This window comes from Scyliorhinus torazame, chromosome 10 (genome assembly GCF_047496885.1).
Source record: "Scyliorhinus torazame isolate Kashiwa2021f chromosome 10, sScyTor2.1, whole genome shotgun sequence".
Lineage (NCBI taxonomy): Eukaryota > Metazoa > Chordata > Chondrichthyes > Carcharhiniformes > Scyliorhinidae > Scyliorhinus > Scyliorhinus torazame.
In genome coordinates this window covers 87,445,303-87,473,118 of record NC_092716.1, presented here as the reverse complement: position 1 = coordinate 87,473,118, position 27,816 = coordinate 87,445,303, and the positions used below count along the sequence as shown (strand labels likewise).

Here is a 27,816-nt window from a genome sequence, read left to right as displayed (position 1 = left end):
TGCTATAGTGCATCTTGTAGGTCGCATAGGCTGCTGCCATAATGTCAGTGGTGGAAGGAGTGGATGTTAAAGTGATGGGTGGGGTGCCAGTCAAGTTGGTTACATTTGTCCTGGATGATGTTGAGCTTCCGAGTGTTAGAGTTGCACTTATTGCAGCTATTGGTGAGTATTCTGTCACACTCCTGACTTGTGTCTTGTGGATGGTGGAGAGGTTTTGGGGAGTCAAGGAGGTGGTGAGATACTATGAAGTGAAACACAGCCGTGACACATTGGGATTCCATGATGTCTTTTGCTTCCTCTGTTCCCTGATTTCCACAATTCATCAATTATCATTTTGTCCGACTATATAGTTCAATTAAGATGAACCAATTTCTATAGCCATCACGCTGCTCCAGAAACTCGCAAGTCAGTTATAAATGCTATGCTGACCTATAAAGCCACTGACTGATGTACTGCACGTCTGAGTTCGCTATGCTTCCCCTCCCCACAAACCAGAGTGTCTGCAAATTAAAATCCCCCTGCCCAGTTTTTTCCTAATTATTTGTTACGACTTAAGCAAATATAAGGTTGAAGTGCTGAATCTGAACAGAATTAGTGTTTGCTTCTTCAGACTTGAGCGGGCTAATGATTACAATGTTTATATTTGGCCAGTGGACAGAAAAGCATTAATGGTTCTAGCCAGATTCATTCCGAGTAATCAGTGAAGAAGGAAAGCCCTGCCGTTGTTAGAATAATAAAACTGCGATGCTAATTACAACCATTGAAGAAACAAACAATAAAAGGCCATTCTTGCTGTGTGTGGTCCATTAATTATCATTTCATTTTTCCCTTTGATTATACAGAACTGTTACCGTTGCTTGTCATCTGGAAATCAACATTTGTTTTCTGGAATTTTAGTTTTTTATGTGAGGTGTTGAAAACTCCCACTAAATTGCAGCTTTGATCGATGACCTGAAACCTGTTTAATATGTCCCAGGGTGGGATTTTCTGTGCAACTCGCCATGTGATTCGTGGCAGCGAAGGTGGCCTGCCATTGGGCAGTGACAGGATCTCCTGATCCTGCCGTTGTCAACGGGGTTTCATGTTGAATTTGTCCCTTGCTGCCAGGAAACTCGTGGTGGGGGAGCACCTTTGGCTGGACTGGAAGATCCTGCCGGTGTGAACGATGGGAGAATTCCAGCCATATTTGCAGTGGTACCGTACTTTTTCCTCAACCTAGGAGTTCATGAGAGAGAGAAATATTATCTCTGCAACAATTAAGAAGCCACGCTACTGTAATCAATAAAGAGTAACATCCAGAACAAATTCAATGTACTTTCAGAAATATTTTGTATTTGCCATTGAGCAGATGACTTTTGTAGCAAAGCTTTGCAGCAAATCTGAAATTTGTACAACTACCAGATGTGGGAGAAAATAGTCATTTAAAATTTCTCAAGAGTACTTGCATTGCATGTGTTTTTAAGATTTACAGCTAATGAACACTAAAGTCAGTCATCAATTTAGGGAAAATGTTTGCCATTCAAAACGTGAAACAAGTGTTGCTTTGTTATCGCTTTAAAAAAAAATACTACATCCACAAAAATGACGTCACATCTTTCCTGTCCTACACTTGTTTTGAGAAGTTGTAGAAAAATCTTCCATACATGTGTACGGAAGAGAAAAACTGGATTAAACTTGGTAACATTTGATGATGCGTGCCTCTCCTTTGGAAAAAGATGTGATTTTTCTGTGACCGCAGTAGCCACAGGAAATCAGCTCATCTGTATGCATAATTAGGGAAATGGGGGTGATTGAAGGGACTACAGACTATTCCTTGCAGCATTTCTAACTGCTGGTACAATGGTGAGAGAATAATAGCTGACTCTTTATTGCACTGGTCTTGATTTGATTTTTAATTGCGCCGAATTGTCAAGTGCAGAACTCACATTCTTATTGGTATGCATTACTATTAAATGCACAATACTTGTTTATGCTTTATATTTTTCAGAGGGTTAGGACAACTAATACTAAAGCCAAAATTTAATTTTACTTTTAAGCTAGTTTAAAAGAAATCACAGATAATTCTTGATGCCTTTGTATGCTTTGGAAACCTAAATGTTTGCTTTATTCTGCAATGACTGTTGGTTGTTAGAGTCTCCTTAAATAGGTCCCCAGCTGACCATATGTGTCATGAGTTAGAATTGCTAGCAACCTTGAGAAGGGGGGGGGGGGGGGGGGGGGCGGTGGTAAAAGGCTGGATCACAGCTGCATGCTTTGGGTGCTGGTGTGCTACACTGTATTCGTCAACTTTAGCAGTGAGCAGTAGTCTTGAGGAACAATCCCAGTTGAAGGAGGGAAACGGGAAATGTCAAATTGTAAAATACAGCTGGAGAAGATAGAATGTCATGAAGAAAATGGTACAGCTTTCAGACTATTTTGTATCCTGTATATTTTGATTCCTCATTGTGAAAGGGATTATATATATTCTGTTCATTCTGTATTTGTATGACAACTTAATCCCAGTGGTCAGAAGTTTGCGGCAGTTTTGCCAGACAGTAGGATTGTGGTCTGTTGTAAAAGGCTAGAAAATCTTTTTGTTATTTTGTGCAAGCTACATAGCACGCAAGTTACTATGAACTTTTTTAGTGAAAAAAGTTTGATGCATTTTTTTTGCATGGTCTTTCATTAATGTTTTCAGAAATGGGCCAAATGCTTATGTTAAATGTTTTATTTACACATTGTGCAAATTATTTCGGATAAAAATCACAGTTGAATTGAAGCTCAACTTTGCTGGTGCTCTGTTAACACTGTTGAATAGCTGGCTCTGGTCGCTGTAAAGAGAAGGATTTGTGATTTATTGTTTTTTTTTGTAATTTTGTTGCACCAGAACTGCAAAAGATCAGATTTTTGACATTTGTCACCCTTCCTTTTTTGAATTAGGATACAATTCAGATGATAACTGGGAAAGTAAGCCAGGGCAGTAAATTAGCAAGCTAGAGTGATACTCCGAATCTGTGTGCATGATGATGTGTTCCTGATATTTGTTGATAACTATGTTCACTGCATTTAAAAAAAAAACACACCTTTTCATGGGATGTGGGCATCGTTGGCTACGCCTACATTTATTGTCCAACCCTGATTGCTTGTGAGAAGGTGGTGGCGAGCCACCTTCAAGAACTGCTACGTTGATATGGTGTAGGTATCCCCACAGTAGTGTTAGGAAGGGAGTTCTAGTATTTTAATCCAGCAACTGTGAAGCACTGATGATATAGTTCCAGTTAAAGGATGTGTGTGACTTGGCGGGAACTTGCAAGTGGTGATGTTCTCATTTATACTAGGAATTGGAAAACATTTTGGAATTAGATTTAGTGGTGTTGAGCAACCAAAACGCTTTCTTACATTTCAGTGGTTTTCTATACTTCCACACATGTTTGGAGTGTGATGAATCGTCCACATTGCTATTTCTACCTAATTCCAAACAGGCTTGCTCTGTTATTTGGCTTGAGAGTGAAAGGAGTTGACCCTGTCAGGATATCCAATTAAATTCCTATTTGTTCATGAACGAGTATACACATTGTTGCTGTCAGGCTGGCAGAAGATGGACTGAACAGAGAACCTCTTTTGAACTTCTACAATGTGTTTTATTTGTTCTGGAAGCTGTCCAGGTGAAATGAAGAACAGAATGAAAATAGCGTAGGAAGTTAAATCTTTTAATTGTGCCTGTTTTATATTGCATTTGATGTATGGCTTCCATAAAGATTTACTGTTTTTAAACTATCATATTAGCAGATCAGTTATTTTCAAAATGCACAAAGGCTTTTACCTCGACTACAATTAAATGTTTGGTGGGGATGAAATTCTATACTACCAAACATATTTTGGTGTGGGAAGAGTTTTATTTCATCTATACTTAAATGGTTGAATGAGTGGGAAAACATTAATACTATCTTTTAATACTGGGTGGGGTAAACAAAAGTTTTCTATGACATGCGATACAATGTTTCAGGAGAGAAAAGGGTATTAATGCTACCTATAATGCAATGTTTTTGGGTGGATTAAGAGCTTTGTGCTGCTATAAATGTTTGTTGAGTAATATTTATGATGTCGATAATTTAAGGAAGTAAAGCTTTGAGGGGTTTTACAGCTCATTCCTGGCACGATGCTGCTTATTTGGAGGTTTTCATGGCTCTTCTGCCAAAGTTACAGTGGATGTGAACCCCTGTGGAATTTCACTCCCTAGATGTTTTTGTGGTGGTGTTGGAAATTAGGTTTAATGAGTACATACTGTGGATACAAGTATTGCTACCTACTTTGGATTGGATTTGTTTATTGTCATGTGTACCGGACAGTGAAAAGTATTGTTCTGCGTACAGTTCAGACAGATCATTCCGTACATGAAAAGAAAATACATAAGGGTAAACATAAAATACACAATGTAAATACATAGACACAGGCATCGGATGAAGCATACAGGAGTGTAGTACTACTCAGTAGAGAAGATGTGTGAAGAGATCAGATCAGTCCATAAGAGGGTCGTTTAGGAGCCTGGTAACAGCAGGGAAGAAACTAAATCTGTTATTGCGAGTTCTTAGACTTTTGTATCTCTTGCCCGATGGAAGAAGTTGGAAGAGTGAATAAGTCGAGTAGGAGGGGTCTTTGATTATGCTGCCTGCTTTCCCCAGGCAACGGGAGGTGTAGACCGAGTCAATGGATGGGAGGCAGGTTTGTGTGATGGACTGGACGGTATTCATGATTCTCTGTAGGTTCTTACGGTCTTGGGCTGAGCAGTTGCCATACCAGGCTGCGATGCAGCCAGATAGGATGCTTACTATGGTGCATCTGTAAAAGTTGGTAAGAATCAATGTGGCCATGCCGAATTTCCTTAGTTTCCTGAGAAAGTATAGGCGCTGTTGTGCTTTCTTGGTCGTAGTGTCGGCATGGGTGGACCAGGACAGATTGTTGGTGATGTGCACACCTAGGAATTTGAAGCTGTCAATCATCTCTACCTCTGCCCCGTTGAAACAGACAGGGGTTTTACAATACTTTGCTTCCTGAAGTCAATGACTCTTTAGTTTTGCTGCCATTGAGGGAGGTTGTTGTCATTGCAATCTCCCTCCTGTATTCTGACTCATTGTTGTTTGAGACCCAACCAATACGGTCGTGTCGTCAGCAAGCTTGTAGATGGAGTTGGAGCCAAATGTTGCCAGTCGTGTTTGTACAGGGAGTATAGTAGGGGGCTAAGTACGCAGCCTTGCGGGGCCGCGGTATTGAGAACTATCGTGCAGGAGGTGGTGTTATTTATCCGTACTGATTGTGGCCTATCGGTCAGAAAGTCGAGGATCGAGTTGCAGAGTGAGGAGTCAAGTCCTAGGTTTTGGACCTTTGATATGAGCTTGATTGGGATTATGGTGTTGAAGGCAGAGCTGTAGTCAATAAATAGGAGTCTGATGTTGGAGTCTTTGTTGTTGAGATACTCCAGAGATAAGTGTTGGCCAGGGAGATGGAGTCTGCTGTGGACCGGTTGTGGCGATATGCGAATTGCAGTGGAGCTAGACATTTTGGGAGTATGGATGTGCCTCATGACCAACCTCTCGAAGCACTTCATTACGATCGATGTCAAGGCCAGTAGTATTGAGGCACTTTGGCTGGTTCTTCTTTGACACCGGTATGATGGTGGTCTTCTTGAAGCAGGTGGGGACCTCAAAACGGAGTAGGGAGAGGTTGAAGATGTCCGCAAACACATCTGCCATCTGGTTCGCGCAGGATCTGAGTGCGTGACCAGGGACCCCATCAGGACCCGTCTCCATTCGACGGTTCACTTTCAAGAAGGCCGATCTAACTTCGAAAGCTGTGATGGTGGGTATGGGTGTGTCCGGGGCTGCTGGGCAGTTGACTGGTTTAACAGTTTCCTGCTCGAACTGAGAATAGAATGCATTGAGTTCATCGGGGAGGGGTGCGCTGCTGCCGTAAATTCTGTTCGGCTTCGCTTAGTAGCCCGTTATGTTATTTAAGCCTCGTCATTACCGCGACAGTCTGTGACATTAATCTGTGACTCTAGCTTGGTCTGATATTCCTTCTTGCCATTCCAGATGGCTTTGTGGAGGTCATACCTGGATTTCTTGTATAGATCAGGGTCGCCTGACATTAACGCCTCAGACCTGGCCTTCAGTAAGGAGTCAATCTTCCGATTAATCTCTGGGGAGGGATTCTGTGATCCTGAGGCTAAGTGTTGACGCCGTCGAGAAACGCGAAGGCGTCAACACGGCCGCAGGATTAGCAATTCTGACCCCTACAGGGGGCCAGCAAGGCACTGGAGCGGTGCACGCCACTCCAGCTGCTGATCCCGGCATCAAATGGGCGCCGCGGGATCCGTACATGCGCAGTGGCACCGGTGCCAACGCGCGCATGCGCAGTGGCTTCCTTCAATGCGCCAGCTCGGCCGCAACATGGCGCAGGACTACAGGGTTCGGCGCAGAAGAAAGGAGGCTGCTCGCCAGAGAGGCCTGCCCGACGATCGGTGGGCCCCTATCGCGGGCCAGGCCACATCTGAGGCCCCCCCCCTCCAAAATTCGGACCCCCTTACCCCCCAACAGGCTGCCCCCCAACCCTTCTACGCCGAGTTCCCGCTGGCTGAGAGCAGGTGTGGACGGCGCCGGCGGGCCTCGGCTTTTTTACGATGGCCGCTTGGCCCATCCCGAGTCTAGAATCGGCGGGCCAGTCGCGTAGAGCGGCCCCCGTCCGGCGCTGCGCCAACCATGCTGGTGCTAATGGCGGTGCTCTGCGGAGAATCACATGCTGACGTCGGGGCGGCGTGGCGCGATTAGCACTGGTCGTGGGGATTCTCCGGCCTGGCCCCGTGGGGGCTGAGAGAATCCCACCCATGGTTTCCGGTTGGGGTACGTGCGTACTGCTTTCTTTGGAACGCAGTGTTCTACACATTTGGTGATAAAGTCTGTGACGGTTGTGGCATCCTCATTGGTCACTTGAGTTCTTAAATATGGACCAGTCCACTGACTCCAAGCAGTCACATAGGAGCTCTTCTGTTGCCTTGGACCAGCACTGCACAACCTTGTTAACCCGATTCTCCCGCTTACGTTTTCTGCTTGTATGCCGGGCGAAGGAGCACCGTCTTATGGTCCGATTGTCTGAAGTATGGAATGGTAGGCACCCTTGATTTTTGTGTAGCAGTGGTCGAGAGTGATGGAGCCCCTGGTGGGACAGGAGACGTGTTGGTGGAATTTTGGCAGTGCACTCTTGAGGTTGGCCTGGTTGATTGAAGTCCCCGGCCACGATGAACAAGGCTTCCGGGTGTTCTGTTTCATTGTTATTGATAGCTGTGTACAATTCGTCCAGCACCTTCTTCACTGCTGCCTGGGGTGGGATGTGGACTGCTGTGATAATGGCTGAACTTAAATGTTGCAGGAGCATATCTGGGTCGTACTTCTTACTGGCAGAAGTTATCATGATCTCTGTGGCTAATATTTTCCAGTATGAGCTGCAAAGAGACATGTTAAACTACTTCAAACTTCCCACAAGTAGTTATCATTGCTAAAATGAGGAATGCTGGCAGTAAATTTAAGGGGCATCTTGACTAATACATGAATAGGATGGGAATAGAGTGATACGGACCCAGGAAGTGTAGAAGATTGTAGTTTAGTCGGGCAGCATGGTCGGCACGGGCTTGGAGGGCCGAAGGGCCTGTTCCCGTGCTGTACATTTCTTTGTTCTTTGTTAAATAGAGGAGCAAGAAATGTGTGCAAATAATTCTCAAACAATTATTAACGGCTGTTCCCACATCCAGCCACCACCACCATACATGAAAGCACTTTGGTGTTCAGCGCAGTACTGAGGAGTTGCTCTTTGGGTTTGATAATTTCTGACTCCACCTCCATGCTTAGGTGATGTTATAGAAATCCCATCGCAGTATTTGAAGAAAAGCAGGGGGTGATCTCTGAAACTGGTTACCATTCTTCCCTCAGTCTGCACTGTCAAAACAGAGGATTCGTGCCTATGTGCAGTTTTAACTTTATAATCTGATCCATTCCCTTACTTTAAAATAATTTGTCGTCAGGCTCTAATTTCTCAATGGACATGACTAATGATGCTTTGCAATGTCATGATATTTGTGAGTTTCAACAAATTTGATACATTGGAAGCAACTCAAGATTTGTCTTTCCGTGGTCTTCAACCTTTTCTATGTTTAATTCTGAGTAGTCCTCAATCTCTTTGCATTTCCCTTGTATTCTCCTCATTACTCAGCTAATTTTTAGCACTAGTTCAGTTTCCCCCCTCGCAAAAGTGACTTTGATTCCAGTTTTCCTTTACTAAATTATCATGTTTAAATTATACAGAAGGCTTCCCTTCTCCCAAAAGTCTCAGTCTTGCCACTGTATCCCTTTATATTAGTTTGGATTACTTAGTTGAGGCTTTAGTCCAGATATTTTTTGCCAGGTCTGCACAGCCATGCCAGGCTATTCCTCCATGACATCATTGCCTTTTCTGCCCAGCTGTATTTGTGCGTATATGGCCATTCAAATCTCTTTGCTCCGAGCCAGCCCTCCTCTGTGGATTATTCTATTTCATATGACATGTTTCTTACAAAAGTATCTTTCACCATCAGCCGAAGAAGGCAAAGCTCTGCACAATTAAAATTGCACAATGACGGTGAATGAGTGCAGAAGGAAATGCACTGCAATGTGATTATGGCACCTGGGTTTGGGGGCATGCTTTACACTGAATTGGAATGTACCTTGGTGCCTTGTGGAGCAGAATTCCTGTGCTGCAAGCTCATCATAAGAGCACTAAGCAATTGGCTGAACAGGAGCCTTCGGTCATTGGTACCCAATCTGCTGTCACAATGCACCACGGGGGCAGCACGGTAGCATTGTGGATAGCACAATTGCTTCACAGCTCCAGGGTCCCAGGTTCGATTCCGGCTTGGGTCACTGCGGAGTCTGCACATCCTCCCTGTGTGTGCGTGGGTTTCCTCCGGGTGCTCCGGTTTCCTCCCACAGTCCAAAGATGTGCAGGTTAGGTGGATTGGCCATGCTAAATTGCCCTTGGTGTCCAAAATTGCCCTTAGTGTTGGGTGGGGTTACTGGGTTATGGGGATGGGGTGGAGGTGTTGACCTTAGGTAAGGTGCTCTTTCCAAGAGCCGGTGCAGACTCGATGGGCCGAATGGCCTCCTTCTGCACTGTAAATACTATGATTGATAGAGAGCAGTCGAGCGTTCTCTATTCAGCATCATATGGGTCAGCAGCCTGGTGGTTTTTAGCAAATTTCCTTTCTGAGAATTTGACAAATTTTCTTAATTTTGTACGTGAAGTAGCTTTAAAAGATTCCTTAGTACTAAATGACCTTGAGGAAATTTTAGAGGTAGTCATATGCACACAACATGCAGGTAAGGCAATGCAATAGTTTATATTTTTACAGTTTTATATCTGCAAACTCCTCAATTGCATCAACGTAACCTAATCTAGGGGAGGAATTAGAACATAAAACATACAGTGCAGAAGAAGGCCATTTTGCTCATCGAGTGTGCACCGACCCACTTAAGCCCTCACTTCCACCCTATCCCCATAACCCAATAACCCCTCTTAAGCACTAAGGGCAATTTATCATGGCCAGTCCACCTAACCTACAAGTCTTTGGACTGTGGGAGGAAACCGGAGCTCCCGGAGGAAACCCACACAGACACTGGGAGAACGTGCAGACTCCGCACAGACAGTGACCCAGACTTGTACCCACACAGGACGCCGTCTCCAGCCTCTTCCATGCAGCCCCCTCCCCCTCCATCACCCACTTGCGCACCATCGTCGCATTGGCGGCCCAGTAGTATCCACAGAGGTTGGGCAGCGCCAGTCCCCCCTCTATCTCTACTCCGCTCCAGAAACACCCTCTCACCCTCTGAGTCCCTCGCGCCCACACAAACCCCATTATACTCCTGTTAACCTGCCTGAAAAAAGCCTTTGGGATAAACACGGGGAGGCACTGGAACAAAAACCTTGGGAGCACCGTCATTTTGATTGACTGCACCCTACCCGTCAAGGACAGCGGCAACTCGTCCCACCTCTTGAACTCCTCCTCCATTTGCTCCACCAGCTGTGTAAAATTAAGCCTATGCAGGGTCCCCCAGCTCCTGGCCACCTGGACTCCCAAATACCTGAAGCTCCTCTCTGCCTTTTTTAGTGGGAGCTCGCCAATCCCCCTCTCCTGGTCCCCTGGATGAACTACGAACAGCTCGCTCTTCCCCATGTTGAGCTTGTACCCCGAAAAGTCCCCGAATTCCCTAAGAATCCTCATTACCTCCGGCATTCCTCCCACCGGGTCCGCCACATACAGCAGCAGGTCGTCCGCATAAAGTGACACCCTATGGTGCTCCCCACCACGCACCAACCCCCTCCAGTTCCTTGACTCCCTCAGTGCCATAGCCAGGGGTTCAATCGTCAGTGCGAAGAGCAGGGGGGATAAGGGACACCCCTGTCTCGTCCCTCGGTGGAACCGAATGTACTCGGACCTCCTCCTGTTTGTGGCCACACTCGCCATCGGGACCTCATACAGCAGCCTAACCCACCTGACAAACCCCCCCCCAAACCCGAACCTCTTCAACACCTCCCATAGGTACCTCCACTCTACCTCCACTCTACCCTATCGAAGGCTTTCTCAGCGTCCATCGCCACCACTATCTCCGCCTCCCCCTCCCTCGCCGGCGTCATGATAACGTTCAAAAGCCTCCGCACATTCGCGTTCAACTGCCTCCCCTTCACAAACCCCGTCTGGTCTTCATGAATGATCTGCGGCACACAATCCTCGTGGCTAAGACCTTCGCCAGCACCTTGGCATCTACATTTAGCAAGGAGATCGGTCTGTAAGACCCACACTGCAGGGGATCCTTGTCCCGCTTCAGGATCAAGGAGATCAATGCCCGGGACATAGTCGGGGGCAAACCCCCCCCCTCCCTTGCCTCATTAAAGATCCTAACTAACAGCGGACCCAACAGGTCCATATATTTTTTATAAAATTCAACCGGGAAACCGTCCGGCCCCGGTGCCTTCCCCGGCTGAATGCTTCCTATCCCTTTGATCAGCTCCTCCAGCCCAATCAGGGCCCCCAATCCCGTCACCAGTCCCTCTTCCACCTTTGGAAACCTCAATTGGTCTAGGAAACGGCCCATCCCTCCCTCCTCCCGTGGGGGCTCGGATAGGTACAATTCCTCGTAGAAGTCCCTGAAGACCCCATTGATGCCAACTCCACTCCGCACCACACTCCCTCCCCTGTCCTTAACTCCCCCGATCTCCCTCGCAGCGTCCCACTTCAGAAGCTGATGCGCCAGCATCCGGCTTGCCTTTTCCCCATACTTGTGAATCGCCCCCTGGGCCTTCCTCCACTGCACCTCCGCCTTCCTGGTAGTCACCAGATCGAATTCGGCCTGGAGGTTGCGCCTCTTCCTCAAAAATCGTTCCTCGGGCTCCTTTGCATACCTCCTGTCTACCCTCACCATCTCCCCCACTAGCCTCTCCCTCTCCCCCCGCTCCCTCCGCTCCTTGTGGGCCCTAATGGAGATCAGCTCTCCCCTCACCACCGCCTTCAGTGCCTCCCATACCATCCCCACTCGGACCTCCCCGTTGTCGTTGGTCTCCAAGTACCTCTATACTTCCTCGGACCCGCTCGCTCACCTCCTCGTCCGCTAACAGCCCCACCTCCAAGCACCACAGCGGGCGATGGTCCCTCTCCTCCCCCATCTTCAAGTCCACCCAATGCGGGACGTGGTCCGAAATGGCTATTGCAGAATAGTCAGTATCCTCTACTCTCGCTATCAGCGCCCTACTCAAGATGAAAAAGTTGATTCGGGAATAAGCCTCATGGACATGTGAGAAGAATGAAAATTCCCTAGCCCCCGGCCATGCAAATCTCCAAGGGTCCACCCCTCCCATCTGGTCCATAAACCCCTTCAGCACTCTAGCCGCCGCCGGCTTCCTACCCGTCCTAGACCTGGAGCGATCCAGTGCCGGATCCAGCACAGTGTTAAAGTCTCCCCCCATTATCAGGCACCCCACTTCCAAGTCTGGGATCCGACCCAACATACGCCGCATAAAACCCGCATCGTCCCAGTTCGGGGCATACACATTGACCAGTACCACCGTCTCTCCCTGCAACTTAGCAGTTACCATTATGTACCTACCGCCATTATCTGCCACAATACTCGTGGCCTCAAACGACGACACCTTTCCCACCAAGATCGCCACCCCTCGATTTTTGGCATCCAGCCCCGAGTGAAGCACCTGACCTACCCGCCCTTTCGTCAATCTTACCTGGTCTGCCACCTTCAGGTGTGTCTCCTGAAGCATAACCACATCCGCCTTGAGCCCCTTCAGGTGCGCGAACACGCGGGCCCGCTTAACCGGCCTATTCAGTTCCCTTACATTCCAGGTTGTCAGCCGGATCTGGGGCTACCCGCCCCCCCCCCCTCCCCCACCGACTAGCCATGACCCCTCCTCGGCGAGCCACGCGCCCGCACCCCCTCCACCCCACTCACTCTAGCTCCTCCTTGACCATAGCAGCAGCAACTCGACCCCCCACCCCCGGCTAGGACCCATCCTAGCTGATTTACTCCCCCCATTGCACTTCCGCAAATCAGCTGACTCCTGCTGACCCCGGCCATTCCCGCCTCCCCTTCGACTCCTCCCATTCTGTGGCACACCCTCCTCTCCCGTCCCCATCCATAGGCTCTCTCCCTCCCCCTTCTGTTCTAAGCGCGGGAAACAACCCTCGCTCCCCCCCCCCCCCCCCCCCCCCCCCCGGCCCCGTCCCCTCCAGTCTTCAGCGTGGGAAAAAGCCCGCGCTTTCCACCCACCAGGCCCCGCCACCTCTGACGCAGCTCCTTTTACAGGCCCGGTCCCCTCACCCCTGACTCGGGCCTCCCCACGGGGCCCCATCTCACCTCCAAGAGCCCCCCCGACCAACCCAACCAAGACCGTGCCCAACCCGCCCCAGCCACCCTCACTGGACCAAAAGAGAAAAAACACAAAGAAAAGAAACCCGGAGCAATACAAAGGCCCCCCCTTGAAGCAAAACTAAACATAGCATACCAACCGCAGTCCCCAATCGTCCGTCCCGACCCTCAATCTGTGTCCAACTTCTCGGCCTGAACAAAGGCCCACGCCTCCTCCGGAGACTCAAAATAATGGTGCCGGTCCTTGTAGGTAACCCACAAGTCGCGCCGGCTGCAACATGCCAAACTTCACCCCCTTCCTGTGCAGCACCGCCTTCGCTCGATTGTACCTGGCCCTCCTCTTCGCCACCTCCGCACTCCAGTCCTGATATATCCGAACCTCCGCGTTCTCCCACCTGCTGCTCCTCTCCTTGGCCCACCTGAGCACACACTCCCAATCTACGAACCGATGGAACCTCACCAGCACCGCCCGCGGAGGCTCGTTAGCCTTGGGCCTCCTCGCCAGCACCCTATGGGCCCCTTTCAGTTCCAGGGGACCCTGGAAGGACCCCGCTCCCATCAGCGAGTTCAACATGGTGACCACATAGGCCCCCACGTCCGGCCCCCACGTCCGGCCCCTCCGGGAGGCCCAGAATCCGCAGATTCTTCCGCCTCGACCGATTCTCCATCTCCTCGAACCGCTCCTGCCATTTCTTGTGGAGCGCCTTGTGCGCCTCCACCTTTACCGCCAGGCCTAAGATCTCGTCCTCATTGTCAGAGATCTTTTGTCGAGCCTCGCGCATCGCCACTCCCTGGGCCATCTGTGTCTCCAGCAGCTTATCAATAGACGCCTTCATCGGCTCTAGCAGGTCCGTTTTAATCTCTCTGAAGCAGCGCTGGATACCCTCCTGCTGCTCTTCCGCCCACTGCATCCACGCTGCCTGGTCTCCGCCTGCCGCCATTTTGTCCTTCTTCCCTCGCACCTTCTTCGGGTCCACCACCACCTTTTGTGTCGACCCGCTCCTAGTTGAAGCCATATACTGACGGGGAACTGTTGTAGACTCCTTCCTACACCGAGAAACATTGAAAAAGTGCCGTTGGGGGCCCTGAAAAGAGCCCAAAAGTCCGTTTTTGCGGGAGCCGCCGAATGTGCGACTTAGCTCCGCATAGTCGCAACCGAAAGTCTCTGGGAAATGTATATTCTGAGATACTAATATTTCAAAAGGACAGACCAAATAGATAGTGTTAAGTGATCTGCAAGTGTTTTGAGAAAAATAACGTAACTTAAATTTGGTACTTTTCACATTTCTAAGATTGCCACTGCTCAAAGTATAAATGGATGAAGAGCTGTCATCATTGCTGATGCTTCTGGCTCTTATGCTGCATAGTCTAAATAAATTATTTAGAATGGATATGGGTTTGGATTTACAAGTTGATGGGGTGGAGGGAAACATTATTAACTTGTCCATGGCGAATACATTTTGAAAGTAATATATCAGTTTGAGTGTGGCACAGAAGTTACTGTGCGGCAGTGGGCCTAGGTAGGGTGCTCTTTCAGGGGGCAGTGCAGATGTGATGGACTGAATGGCCTCCTTCTGCACTGTAGGAGTTTATGGTTCCAGTCCCACCCCAGGACTCAGCTGATGAAGGTATTTTCATAACTTTGCCAAACATGTTTTTTTTTAAAGAAAAAGTATTTTTATTCAAATTTTTACATATTTGCAACAACCCCCCCCTTTACAGGAAAAAGAAAAGCAAAGAACACATAAATAAACATCTCACAACTACATCATGAATTCCCCCAATACACAAACCCCCCATTAAGCAATAATAAATACAGTAGAAAACACAAAGTACAACCCCCCCCCCCCCCCCAAGCCTGGGATGCTGCTGCTGCTGACCATCTCCTAACGCCCCGCTAGAAAGTCTAGGAACAGTTGCCACCGCCTGAAGAACCCTTGCACAGACCCTCTCGAGGCAAATTTTACCCTCTCCAATTTAATGAACCCTGCCATGTCGCTGATCCAGGCTTCCACGCTCGGCGGGCCTCGCATTCTTCCACTGTAGCAGAATCCTTTGCTGGGCTACCAGGGACGCAAAGGCCAGAATACCGGCCTCTTTCGCCTCCTGCACTCCCGGCTCGTCCGATACCCCAAATAGTGCTAACCCCCAGCTCGGCTTACCCCGGGTGTTCACCACCTTAGACACCATCCTCGCAATACCCCTCCAGAACCCATCCAGCGCCGGGCACGCTCAGAACATATGGGTATGATTTGATGGGCTCCCTGATCACCTCCCACACCTGTCTTCCACCCCAAAGAACCTGCTCAGCCTCGCCCCTGTCATATGTGCTCTGTGAAGAACCTTAAATTGTCCCTGTCATATGTGCTCTGTGAAGAACCTTAAATTGTATCAGGCTAAGCCTGGCACAAGAGGAGGAAGAATTAACCCTACCCAGGGCATCCACCCACGTACCCTCGTCTATCTCCTCCCCAAGCTCCTCCTCCCATTTACCCTTCAGCTCCTCCACCGAGGTCTCCTCCTCCTGCTGCATCTCCTGGTAGATCGCCGAGACCTTGCCCTCCAACCCACCCCCCCGAGAGCACCCTATCCTGGATCCTGAGTGCTGGAAGCAGCGGGAACTCCCTCACCTGCCGTCTTACAAACGCCCTTACCTGCATGTACCTGAAGGCATTTCCGGGGGGAAGCCTGAATTTTTCCTCCCAAGGCTCGCAAACGTCCCATCTAAAAACTGGTCCCCCATCCTTCTAATTCCTGCCCTGTGCCAGCTCAGGTACCCTCCATCCATTCTCCCCGGGACGAACCGATGGTTCTCCCGGATCGGGGACCAAACCGAAGCCTCTACCTCACCCCTATGGTTTCTCCACTGCCCCCAAATTTTCAAAGTTGCCGCCATCACCGGACCCGTGGTGTACCTAGTCGGCGGGAGCGGCAGCGGTGATGTCACCAGCGCTCCCAGACTCGTGCCCACACAGGACGCCATCTCCAGCCTCTTCCACGCCACCCCCTCCCCCTCCATTACCCACTTGCGTATCATCGCCACATTGGCAGCCCAGTAATACCCACACAGATTAGGTAGCACTAACCCTCCTCTGTCCCTACTCCGCTCCAGAAACACCCTTCTCACCCTCGGGGTCTTTTTCGTCCACACTAATCCCATGATGCTCCTACTGACCCGCTTTAAAAAGGCCTTAGGGACCAGGATGGGGAGGCATTGGAATATAAAAAGGAACCTCGGGAGCACTGTCATCTTCACCGACTGTACCCTACCCGCCAAGGGGAGTGGCAGCATATCCCACCTTTTAAACTCCTCCTCCATCTGCTCCACCAGCCTCGTCAAGTTGAGCTTGTGTAGGGCCCCCCAGCTCCTGGCCACCTGGATCCACAGGTACCGAAAATTCCTTTCCGCCCTCTTCAGTGGAAGCTCGTCTATCCCCCCTCCCTGGTCCCCTGGGTGTACCACGAAGAGCTCACTCTTCCCCACATTGAGCTTATACCCGGAAAAGTCCCCAAACTCCCTGAGGATCCGGCATCCCCCCCAATGGGTCCACCACATAGTAACAGGTCATCGGCATAAAACGAAACACGGTGTTCGGGGCTTCGTAAAGTAGCCTAACCCAACTAATGAACCCCTCCCCGAACCCAAACCTCCTCAACACTTCCCAGAGATACCCCCACTCCACCCTATCGAAGGCCTTCTCCGCGTCCATCGCCGCCACTATTACCGCCTCCCCCTCCACTGTAGGCATCATGATTACGTTAAGGAGCCTCCGCACATTGGTATTCAGCTGCCTTCCCTTAACAAAACCCGTCTGGTCCTCGTGAATCACCCCTGGGACACAGTCCTCAATTCTGGTAGGCAACACCTTCGTTAACAGCTTCGCGTCCACGTTGAGGAGAGATTGGCCTATACGACCCACACTGTAATGGGTCCTTGTCCCGCTTCAAGATCAGCGCCCTGGACATCGTCGGGGGTAGGGCTCCCCCTCCCTCGCCTCATTGAAAGTCCTCACTAATAGAGGACCCAGCAGGTCCATGGACCTCCGGTAAAATTCCACCGGGAACCCATCTGGACCCGGTGCCTTCCCCGCCTGCATACTCCCCAGCCCCTTAGTCAGCTCCTCCAACCCTACCGGTGCCCCAAGCCCAGCCACCTGCTCCTCCTCCACCCTCTGGAACCTCAGGCGATCCAAAAATCGACGCATCCCCCCCTCCTCCGTCGGGGGCTCAGACCTATACAGCCCCTCATAAAAGTCTCTAAATACCCCATTTATTCCCACCGCAGTCCGCACGTGTTCCCCCCCCTTTATCCCTAACTCCCCCAATCTCCCTTGCTGCCTCCCGCTTCCGAAGCTCGTGTGCCAACATCCGGCTAGTCTTCTCCCCGTACTCATATACCGCCCCTTGCGCTTTCCTCCACTGCATCTCTGCCTTCTTGGTGGTCAACAGGTCGAACTCGGCCTGGAGGCCTCGTTGCTCCTTGAGTAGTCCCTCCTCGGGGACCTCTGCATACCTCCTATCCACCCTTAAAATCTCCCCCACCAATCTCTCCCTCTCTCTCCTCTCCTTCTTCTCCTTGTGGGCCCTAGTGGAGATTAGCTGTCCCTTAATCACCGCCTTCAGCGCCTCCCAGACCACCCCCACCTGCACCTCCCCATTATCGTTAGCCTCTAGATAGCTTTCAATGAGACTGGTTTAGCACAGGGTTAAATCGCTGGCTTTTAAAGCCGACCAAGGCAGGTCAGCAGCACGGTTCCTTTCCCGTACCAGCCTCCGTGAACAGGTGCCGGAATGTGGCGACTAGGGGCTTTTCACAGTAAATTCATTTGAAGCCTACTTGTGACAATAAGCGATTTTCATTTTGATTTCATTTCATGCACCCCCAGACCCGCCCGCTCACCACCTCATCCGACAGCAAGCCCACAGCCAGGCACCACAGCGGTCGCTGGTCCCTCTCCTCCCCTAGCTCCAGCTCCACCCAATGCGGTGCATGGTCTGAGATGGCTATGGCCGAATACTCCGTGCCCTCCATCCTCAGAATTAGTGCCCTGCTCATAACAAAGACGTCTATCCGGGAGTAGGCTTTATGGACGTGGGAAAAAAAAGAAAATTCCCTGGCCCCCGGCCTGACAAACCTCCATGGGTCCACTCCCTGCCTCCAGGTCCGGTATCCGGCCCAACATGCGCTGCATAAATCCGGCATTTATTCGGGGCATGTACATTCACTAATACCACCCGCACCCCCTGCAGCTTACCACTCACCATCACATACCTACCTCCATTGTCTGCCACGGTGGTCACCGTCTCAAACGACACCCACTTCCCCACCAAAATCGCCACCCCTCGATTCTTTGCGTCCAACCCCGAATGGAAAACCTGCCCTACCCACCCCTTTCTCAGCCTAACCTGATCTGCCACCCTCAAATACGTCTCCTGGAGCATAACCACATCTGCCTTCAGTCCCTTCAGGTGCGCGAACACACGGGCCCTCTTGAGCAGCCCGTTCAGGCCTCTCACATTCCCCCCCCCCGCCGATTAGCCATCCCCTTTTCTAGGCCAGCCACGTGCCCGCGTCTTCCGCACTCTCCATTCCCCCCAGCGGCAGACCCCCGCCCCGACTCTCTCTCCGAGCTCCAGCTCACCTTTGGCCACTGCAGCAGCAACCCAGTCGTCTGCCCTCCCCCTAGCTGCGGTGCTCCCCCATAGCCCTCCCGTAAGTCAACTGACTCCTGCTGACCTCCGCCACTCCATCGACCCCCCAGTGTGGTAGTTTCCCCCCCCCCCCACCCCGTCCATCAGCGGGTGCTCCTCCCCAACACCGCCCTTTCTTTCCCCCCCCCGCCCCCTTCCTTCCATAGCGCGGGAAAAAGCACGCGCTTTCCATTAGACCGGCCCCGCCCTCTCTGGCGCAGCCTCCTTTTTGCGGCCTAATCCCAGCTCCCCCACCTCGGGCCTCCCATCGCCCCTCCCCCCCCAACGGGGCCCCGTCCTTCCAACCACCGACGCCCACACTCTCTCAAAACTCTCACTTCGAACCATTTCACCCTACCCCACCCAACACCCAAGGAAACAATACAGAACAGAATAGACCATTCCCCCAAAGCACAGTAACCACAGTAGCCCCCCGTGACCTCCCCTCACAACCGACCCTCAGTCCGTGTCCAACTTTTTGGCCTGAATAAAAGGTCCATGCCTCCTCCGGCGTCTCAAAGTAATGGTGCCGGTCCTTAAACGTGACCCACAGTCACGCCGGCTGCAGCATCCTGAATTTCACCCCCTTCCGATGGAGAACCGCCTTAGCCCGATTGTACCTGGCCCTCTTCTTGGCCACCTCCGTGCTCCAGTCCTGGTATATACGGACCTCTGCATTCTCCCAACTGCTGCTCCGCTCCTTTTTTGCCCATCTTAGGACACACTCTCTGTCCACCAAGCGGCGGAACCGCACCAATACCGCCCGCGGCGGCTCATTAGACCTGGGCCTCCTCGCCAGGACTCGGTGGGCCCCATCCAGCTCCAGGGGCCTCGGGAAGGCACCCGTGCCCATCAACGTGTTCAGCGTCGTGACCACATATGCTCCAGCGTCCGACCCCTCCACTCCTCCTGGGAGACCCAGAATCCGCAGATTCTTCCTCGACCGATTCTCCATGTCCTCGAACTTCTCCTGCCATTTCTTTTGCTGTGCATCCACGTTCACCGCCAGGCCCAATATCTCGTCCTCATTCTCCGAGGCCTCCTGCCGCACCTCCCGTATCGCCGCCCCTTGGGCCGTCTGGGTCTCGACCAGCTTGTCGATCGAAGCCTTCATCAGCTCCAGCAGCTCTGCTTTCAATTCCGTGAAGCAGCGCTTGAGAAACTCCTGCTGCTCTTGCGCCCAAGCTGCCTGGTCTCCACCCGCCGCCATCTTGGCTTTCCATAACAGGGCAACATCAGGTCCACAATTTAAATACATAGACACCGGCATTGGGTGAAGCATACAGGAGTGTAGTATTAATCGGGTCAGTCCATAAAAGGGTCGTTTCGGAGTCTGTTAACAGCGGGGAAGAAGCTGTTTTTGAATATGTTTGTGCGTGTTCTCAGACTTTTGTATCTCCTGCCCAATGGAAGAAGAGAGGAGCGAGCAAGCCGGGTGGAATGGGTCTTTGATTATGCTTCCCGCTTTCCCCAGGCAGCAGGAGGTGTAGACAGAGTCAATAGACTGGGCTGCGTTCACGACTCTACATGGAAAGCTTGATGCAACCAAACTTTCTCTTGGCAAGCTATTGGTTTTTTTAAATTAGGATGCAGCTGTACTCCACATAGTAAATTTTGCTGCTTTGCACATATCATTTGTTACTAAATAGCAATATATTAATTTAATATATTTTATGATAAAGTAAATATATTTTAAATAATAGTGTATTTCCCTATACATCACTTGGAATTAAAAGTAATGAAGCAATGTCCAGTCTTCGGAGACCAATTATAATAATAATTATAATAATTGGTCTTGTCATGGGCAGGAGGGGTGTCAATTTACCAATTTAAACAACCCTGATGGCCCTATCCGGAAACAAAGGCGTTTAAAAAAAAAAAAAAAAAAAAAATTGATTTCCCCCTTTATAAATGGTTGTGTATTTTCTCCAACTCTTAAATTTGGAAATGGTCTAATTCTCTGTTGATCACTTGCACAGCAAACTCGAGGTAAGATGAAAATAAAAGGGTTGGTTCATTTTTACACGGGCACATGAAAGGGCTTTCACTATCCACCCTTTTTTATTGTCACAATAAATGGAGGATAAGGAAAAAGGGAGAGGGTTCAGGGCACGACCACAATAAAATACAAGTATAGGTTTTACATGTGTCCAGATTCCAGAAACAGAAGTCAGCTGCAATATTTCTTTCGAGGGGAGATTGACTAATTGTAGAATGTTTTATCTGCCCAGGGTGAGATTCCCACGACGGGAGAAGGCATGTAGAATGAGTTAGCTTGGAGGCACCAGTTCCAAGGACCCAGCAGTTGGCAGGTTTGATGAGGGTCCGAGTACTTTCTGCAGCCACCAGTTTGATGATGGACAGCACATGCTGTTGCCTGGAGTTCTGTTCACTTTGGAGGTCAAAAACAGTAACTGCTGGAATTCTGTTCCAACAGACAATATTACAGTGCAGCTGGAGGGAGGTCATATGACATACCTCAATGTTGGACACAAAATGACTGGAATCTTGAGGTTTAATTGGAGTCAGGTCAGGAGTCCTTTTGTGTTTGGAGATACTGGTGGCTTAACTAACTGACTCGCTTTATTTGTCACAACTTACGACTGCTAATGCTTCGGCCATTAGTACCATCATGGGAGATTAAGATCTGCAAAGATTTTCCTTTGTTCAAAGTTAGCTGGAACAGATTCACCGTACCCATGACCATTGTTACTTTGAAACTACTGCAAGGCATCAGGTGACCAGCTGGAGCATGTTAGCTCAACAATTTTCAATTTGTACAGAAAAAAATTGACTTTATAAAGTAATTCAACGGATTAATGTATTTTCCGTCACATCTTGACCATGACAGTCTGCATTTATACTACCGAAATATTGCACTACTGTTGCACAAGGATAACTAATCGGCATGGTTTAATCAGATGTCAGGTCACTTTGACAGGTGCTCGTAATTTATTTTCCCTCTAAGCATATGGATCACATTGTTGTACAATGGAGGGTGATGTAGAAAGAAGCTGTTCTGAACCTGAATTTTTTATTGCGAACAGATTTGTATGCTCGAGAATGGGGTTGTGCTGAGGGAAGTTACTTCATTTATGTTGAAAGGCTTATGCCAATTTTTCAGTTGCACTTATTTATTCTTTTTACTTTTAAATGTGATGAATAGTTTTTACCATTACATTGTGCCATGCAGTGAAGTATTGTCTCATGAATGATTTATCGCAGATGGCTAATTTTGACTATGAAAGGCAGCAACAGTTGGGGAAATAAAAGATGAAAGGACTGTTGATTGGCAGGACTGCAAAACTATACTATGTATGATGAATTAAGTCTGATCCGTCTTCTCTGTTGCATCTGAGATGTTGTAGCAAACATTCGATTGTTATGCATAACGTGCAAAATATGCATTAGAATTTATTTTGAGTTTGTAGCTTCAAAAATGACTTGTACTTCCGGATATTGAGTCACTCAACAAGGAGAAATTGACAAAGGTTCCTTGAAAGAAATTAGCATCAGGCGCCATCCCTGAGTTTCCCCCTGCAACTCACCCCTGATTCCACTCTGTTCAAGACTGGGTTGTATAGTTAACTACTAGCAGTTGATGTTCTGTGCATTTTCCCCCACATCAGAAATGCTTCAATTGCAATTACAGTTATGGCTAAATGAAGTTTGATGATTAAATTATAGAATTTATTTTGTTTCATACAATAATGCTACTGACCTACTGTAGCTTACCACGTGCAAGCCATTTCTGCTTTACCCCAGTTTTGCAGTTTCTTATCATTTCTTGAGTTTTCAAGATATGACACCTGTTTCAAATTCAGTAGAACTTGACATTACCAACTCATTGCATTGTCATACAGCTTTGCCATAATGTTGAAGCTCAATTTCTGTCCGCGTACGATTCAGTTAAACTCATTAATCGTTCATTCCCTGGTCACGTATAATTTCTTACAGTCTGAACAGTTGAACTGGTCCATGTGTCACTGAAGATTTGTTGTAGAAATTTATGGGTAATATATAACTTTCATTTGGCTCTTAGATTAGCATGAGTTTGTATTACCTGTAGAAATTAATTGATACAACTCATTCTGATGGTGATTTTACTTGGGATTGAGTTGGGAAAAGCTGAAATGATGGACTCTATGGTGCAACAATTGTGGTATAAAGTTAATAAATATATTTGACAGTATAATTGTTTTCTCATAATTAGATTGTTTTTCTTTAAGTGCTATACATAGAAATGAGAGGATTGTAGGCCTGTGTGGCTTTGCAAAGAAAGCAAACAAATCAATTTAAGTGGTAATATTAACTGCTCCACTAAAATGTAGCACTTTTTAAAGGTAAAGAAGAATGACCAATTTTCTTTTACGAACTGTCAGCACCAACATTAGACAGAACAAAAATATTGTGAAAATCATTTGAGCTAAATAAAAACTGGTATGTTTAAAATGCTGGTAAATGATGACAAGTGGATTTGCTTATGAGCTGCAAGAGGAGCCTATGGGCACGATTTAATGCAAAAGTTTCGAAGTGTGGTAGTGAGCGCGAACTGCCACTTGTTTCCCGACATTCGACCCGGCGAAGCCGACACTGGTATCAAACGTTAATTGGTCCACTTTAACGAGGCCCCATGGGCTTCACACCATAAATGATAGTCCCGCCAGCTCATTCAACAGGACCGCGCCACCAGCTCGCCACCAACTTGAACCCCACACAGCTCGCAGCCATGCCACCAAGAAGACCAGCCCCATAATTTGGGGATAACCGATCTGGCCAGATTTATGTACGTGGTCGAGTGCAGATATAAAGCCCTGTTCCCCCGAGGGGCTCGGAGGGTCAGCCATTGGGCAGCCAGTGTTGCCTGCGAGGAGGTGGCAGCGGCCATTAGCTCGGAGAATATCCCCAGGAAGACCGGCACCCAATGCCGTAAAAAGATAAATGAGGGAGACTTCCGGGTGCGGCGATGACCAGCTAGGTCGCACGTTTCGGCAGCTCCCGGTGGAACGGACTTTTGGGCTCTTGATAGGAGCCCCAACGGCAATTTTAACGGCAAAAAAACACTGTGCGGTAATCCAGAAGGGAATCCCCCCTGGACACGGATGGAAAAAAGAGAGGAAAGTGGCCGGATTGCGGTGGATCCTCTAGAGCAGCGGCCAGGAAGGCAGGCACAAAGCAAGGTGGCGTCGGAAGGAGGCAGTTTAATATGGGGCCCTGACCAACAAGAGTTCCTGCGGTGTTGCGTGGAAGAACTCAAAAAGGAGATGAAGAAGGAGCTGTTGGCCCCGATATTACAAGCGATTGAGGGGCTAAAGGAGGAGCAAAAGACCCAGGAACAGGAGCTTCGGGTCGTGAAGGCACAGGCTGCTGAGAATGAGGACGACATACAGGGCCTGGTGGTGAAAACGGAGATGCACGAGGCACAACACAAAAGGTGCGTGGAAAGGCTGGAGAATAATGCAAGGAGGAAGAATTTAAGGATTCTTGGTCTTCCCGAAGGTGTAGAAGGGGAGGACTTTGGGGCATATGTGAGCACGATGCTGCACTCGTTAATGGGATCGGAGGCCCCGACGGGTCCACTGGAGGTGGAGGGAGCCTATCGAGTTATGGCGCGAAGACAGAGGGCTGGAGAAATTCCTCGAGCCATAGTGGTGAGATTTCTCCAATATAAGGACAGAGAGATGGTCCTCAGATGGGCAAAGAAAACTCGGAGCAGTAGGTGGGAGAACGCGGTGATCCGCGTATATCAAGATTGGAGTGCGGAGGTGGCGAGAAGGAGGGCAAGCTTTAATCGGGCCAAGGTGGTGCTGCACAAACGGAAGATTAAATTTGGAATGCTGCAACCGGCAAGTCTGTGGGTCACACATCAAGGGAAACACCACTACTTCGAAACGGCAGATGAAGCGTGGGCATTTATTGTCGAGGAGAAACTGGAGTGAGCGGGCCAGAAAAAGAACGTTTGGGACAAAGTGGGGGGGTGAATATGTGGGATGAAGGGGGGGGAAAAGAGGGAAGAGATGACTTCCCAAGTTGTTAATCCTGCGACCCTGTAACTTTTCTCTCTTCCCCATGTCGTGGGGGAGGGAGGATGAGGAGCTGAGGGCGCTGGCCATTGGGGGCGGGGCCAAAAGGGAAGCGCGGGCTTTGTTCCCGTGCTATGGTAATCACGGCGGGAACAGGGAAGCAGGAAGGAGGGGGCCTCGCACAGTGTGAGCCGAGGTCACGGGGGGGAAGCCGAGGTCAGCCAGAGTTTGCTGACTTCTGGGAGCAACATGGGGGTGTGCAATTACGCTAGTTTGGGATCTAGCGGGGGGGGTTAACTGGGTTGCTGCTGCTGGGGAGAAGGGGGAGCTGGTATGGGGGGGGGGGGGTGGTCGGGGCGGGGGGGCGCTGCTTGGGGGAGATACGGCTACGTGGGAACCGGGTGAGGAGCTGGATTGAAAAAGGAGATGGCTAGTCGTCAGGGGGGGGGGGGGATAAAGAGCCCCCCAACCCGGTTGATCACGTGGAGTGTGAGAGGGCTGAACGGGCCGATAAAGAGGGCACGGGTACTCGCACACCTAAAGAAACTTAAGGCAGATGTGGTTATGCTTCAGGAGACGCATCTGAAGCTGATAGACCAGGTCAGACTACGCAAAGGATGGGTGGGGCAGGTGTTTCATTCGGGGCTAGATGCAAAAAACAGGGGGGTGGCCATACTAGTGGGGAAGCGGGTAATGTTTGAGGCAAAGACTATAGTGGCGGATAGTGGGGGCAGATACGTGATGGTGAGTGGCAAATTGCAAGGGGAGGCGGTGGTATTAGTGAATGTATGCCCCTAACTGGGATGATGCCAACTTTATGAGGCGTATGCTAGGACGAATCCCGGACCTAGAAGTGGGGAAGTTGGTGGAGATTTTAATACGGTGCTGGACCCAGGGCTGGACAGATCGAGGTTCAGGACCGGAAGGAGGCCGGCTGCAGCTAGGGTGCTTAAGGACTTTATGGAGCAGATGGGAGGAGTAGACCCCTGGAGATTTAGTAGACCTGGGAGTAAGGAGTTTTCGTTTTTCTCCTATGTCCACAAAGTTTATTCACGAATAGATTTTTTTGTCTTGGGAAGGGCACTGATCCCAAAGGTGACGGGGACGGAGTACACGGCTATAGCCATTTCGGATCATGCTCCACATTGGGTGGACCTGGAGATAGGGGAAGAAAAACAACAGCGTCCACCCTGGAGAATGGACATGGGATTATTGGCAGATGAGGGGGTGTGTTTAAGGGTGAGGGGGTGTATTGAAAGGTACTTGGAACTCAATGATAATGGGGAGGTACAGGTGGGAGTGGTCTGGGAGGCGCTGAAGGCAGTGGTTAGAGGGGAGCTGATATCTATTAGGGCACATAAAGGAAAGCAGGAGGGTAGGGAAAGGGAGCGGTTGTTGAAAGAACTTCTGAGGGTGGACAGACAATATGCAGAGGCACCGGAGGAGGGACTGTACAGGGAAAGGTAAAGGTTACATGTTGAATTTGACTTGTTGACTACGGGTAATGCAGAGGCACAATGGAGGAAGGCACGGGGTGTACAGTACGAATACGGGGAGAAGGCGAGCAGGTTGCTGGCCCACAAACTGAGGAAAAGGGGAGCAGCGAGGGAGATAGGGTGGGGTGAGAGATGAGGAGGGAGAGATGGAGCGGGGAGCGGAGAGAGTGAATGGAGTGTTCAAGGCATTTTACGAAAGATTATATGAAGTTTAGCCCCCGGATGGGAAGGAGAGAATGATGTGCTTTCTGGATCAGCTGGAATTTCCCAAGGTGGAGGAGCAGGAGAGGGTGGGACTGGGAGCACAGATTGAGACGGAGGAAGTAGTGAAAGGGATTGGGAGCATGCAGGCGGGGAAGGCCCCGGGACCAGACGGATTCCCAGTTGAATTCTACAGGAAATATATGGACTTGCTGGCCCCGCTACTGATGAGAACCTTTAATGAGGCGAGGGAAAGGGGGCAGCTGCCCCCGACTATGTCAGAGGCAACGATATCGCTCCTCCTAAAGAAGGAAAAAGACCCGCTGCAATGCGGGTCCTACAGGCCCATTTCCCTCCTGAATGTGGACACAAAGATTCTGGCCAAGGTAATGGCAATGAGGATAGAGGATTGTGTCCCGGGGGTGGTTCATGAGGACCAAACTGGGTTTGTGAAGGGGAGACAGCTGAATACAAATATACGGAGGCTGCTAGGGGTAATGATGATGCCCCCACCAGAGGGGGAAGCGGACATAGTGGTGGCGATGGATGCCGAGAAAGCATTTGATAGAGTGGAGTGGGATTATTTGTGGGAGGTGCTGAGGAGATTTGGTTTTGGGGATGGGTATATCAGGTGGGTACAGTTGCTGTATAGGGCCCCGATGGCGAGCGTGGTCACGAATGGACGGGGGTCTGACTATTTTCGGCTCCATAGAGGGACGAGGCAGGGATGTCCTCTGTCCCCGTTATTGTTTGCACTGGCGATTGAACCCCTGGCCATAGCATTGAGGGGTTCCAGGAAGTGGAGGGGAGTACTCAGAGGGGGAGTAGAACACCGGGTATCTCTGTATGCGGATGATTTGTTACTATATGTGGTGGACCCGGCGGAGGGGATGCCAGAGATAATGCGGATACTTGAGGAGTTTGGGGATTTTTCAGGGTATAAACTGAACATGGGGAAAAGTGAGTTGTTTGTGGTGCATCCAGGGGAGCAGAGCAGAGAGATAGAGGATTTACCGCTGAGGAAGGTAACAAGGGACTTCCGGTACTTGGGGATCCAGATAGCCAAGAATTGGGGTACATTACACAGGCTTAATTTAACGCGGTTGGTGGAACAGATGGAGGAGGACTTTGAGATGGGACATGGTGTCCCTGTCATTGGCAGGTAGGGTGCAGGCGGTTAAAATGGTGGTCCTCCCGAGATTCCTTTTTGTGTTTCAGTGCCTCCCGGTGGTGATCACGAAGGCTTTTTTCAAAAGAATTGAGAAGAGTATTATGAGTTTTGTGTGGGCTGGGAAGACCCCGAGAGTGAGGAGGGGATTCTTGCAGCGTAGTAGGGACAGGGAGGGGCTGGCACTAACGAGCCTAAGTGAGTACTACTGGGCCGCTAATGTTTCAATGGTGTGTAAGTGGATGGGAGAAGGGGAGGGAGCGGCGTGGAAGAGATTGGAGAGGGCGTCCTGCAGGGGGACTAGC

The 27,816-nt window shown here is 49.8% G+C and overlaps 1 protein-coding gene across 5 annotated transcripts in view; it reads left to right on the top strand.

Moving 5' to 3' along the window:
• Positions 1–2,256: 2,256 nt before the first annotated feature.
• The window catches only part of plekhg4 (pleckstrin homology domain containing, family G (with RhoGef domain) member 4), a 371,163-nt gene continuing 345,603 nt past the window's right edge, over positions 2,257–27,816 (top strand). For 4 of the 5 annotated variants that reach the window (XM_072518380.1, XM_072518379.1, XM_072518378.1 and 1 more), the window contains exon 1: positions 2,257–2,396. In XM_072518380.1, coding sequence (XP_072374481.1) covers positions 2,385–2,396 — 12 coding nt within the window. In that variant the 5' untranslated portion in view covers positions 2,257–2,384. The remainder of the gene's footprint in view (positions 2,397–27,816) is intronic. The other variant, XM_072518381.1, reaches the window with a different exon arrangement.